The 1,539-nt window shown below is 53.3% G+C and overlaps 1 protein-coding gene across 1 annotated transcript in view; it reads right to left on the minus strand.

Annotated features, from left to right (window-relative positions):
- ANO5 (anoctamin 5) overlaps positions 1 to 1,312 on the minus strand; it is a 52,564-nt gene extending 51,252 nt beyond the window's left edge. The window contains exon 1 of the mRNA XM_012725618.1: positions 878 to 1,312. Coding sequence (XP_012581072.1) covers positions 878 to 917 — 40 coding nt within the window. The 5' untranslated portion in view covers positions 918 to 1,312. The remainder of the gene's footprint in view (positions 1 to 877) is intronic.
- Positions 1,313 to 1,539: the final 227 nt, after the last annotated feature.

The raw sequence follows: 1,539 nt of genomic DNA on the forward strand, positions 1-1,539 counted from the left end.
CTTTAATGGTATGCAAGTCACATCTCAATAAAGGTGTTCAGAAACGGGAATACAGGTGTTAATGCATTGTATTTTGAGGGGGTGGTGCCTTGAAAGACTATAGAGTAAAACTGCTTAGATATTTTAGTACTCAAAAATGTTCCCATGTTTAGATTTAATTCCAAAGAAGACATGAAGACAGAGGGAACTTGGGAGTCACCGAGATTCCTTCAACTATCCATAACACGACGGAAAATATGCACATCTTGAGGAAAATGGGTATACTGAAAGATCTACAGTATATAATGCAAGGGCCTTAACGAACTATGAGCAAATACTGCTCATTGGAATTAAGATTCAAAGCTGGTAAAACAGCCCAAGGGCGTAAGGAATTCAAATTGACCAACCATGTTTTGTTTTGTTTTCTTAGATCATTAACAAGTACCTCGGGCCACTAGCAGTAATATGCAAATAAAGAGGCGAAAGGCATCATGGGCAGATTCCCACACGCGGGACCGCTGTCAGGAACCCTAAACGGAGCCTCTCAGCGTTTTTCTTTCCCGTGCGAGGGTTCAAGGACCCGGACACTTCAGCCCACAACCCCAACATTCTCGCAAAGCCTCCAGGTATTACTCAATCGCTCGGCGCACAGTGGAACAAGGAGGAAGATTTGGTAACCAAAGTGGTCACGTGACACAAGTGCGGGGAGGGCGGGAGAAAGAGGAAATCAAGGGGGCGCCTACACCCACCCCGGACGAGTGCTGCAGTCTCTGCCCCCCGCAGAGCACGCCAACCTGCGAACGGTCCCGGGACCCAGGTCTGAAAGCCCCAAAGTCCCCCGGAGTCCCCTAGTATGTGGTATTGGGGTCCCTGTGCCAGTGGTCCTTTTTGCGCCTACCTTGCTCCTGCACCATTTCCAGGACATCCGGGTCGCCCATCTTAGCCAGCTCGTTAAAAATACTGATGGCTGAGGTGCAGCGTGCGAGATGCCACTGCGATTTACTAAGAGACGAACCCAAAGACTGACCAAGAGTTTGTGGGAAGATACTGAATCTGATCGTGGCCCGCCGGATTCGCTCCTCCCCTTTCCTGACGTCGACCTTCTCCTCGATCTCCCCCAGTCTGGGGATCTTCAGCCAACTGGTCTTCTTCTCTAGCTTGTTCTCGAAATGCTCGCTGCCCTTGGCCTTAAACCTCAGCCTCCTCTCTCGGCGGTACTCCTGATACCCCTCCAAGTATTTTTCCCGTAAGGTGCCGTGCAGAAGGTCTCCGGGCTTCCCCACCTCCTTCCCGGGAGTCCCCGAGCTCTCAGCACTCGGCTTCTGCAGCTTTCCTTCCTCAGCAGCTTTGCGCCTCTTTCCCCGCCTCTCTCTCCTCCTCCTAACCTCGAACTCCGTCGAGCTCCCTCCTTCGGGGGCCGCCATCTCCCCGCCCCCTGGCCCTGCGGGCTCAGTGCCGCCCCACTCCAGTCTGTTATTGCTCTTCTCCGGCTCCGCCACCTGCTCGCGTCTGGTCTCTTCCCGACGCTCAGCAGGGCCCGCCGCCTCCAGTCCCTCCTCG

The sequence above is a fragment of the Condylura cristata genome, unplaced genomic scaffold (assembly GCF_000260355.1).
Source record: "Condylura cristata isolate star-nosed mole 26May11 unplaced genomic scaffold, ConCri1.0 scaffold00015, whole genome shotgun sequence".
NCBI lineage: Eukaryota > Metazoa > Chordata > Mammalia > Eulipotyphla > Talpidae > Condylura > Condylura cristata.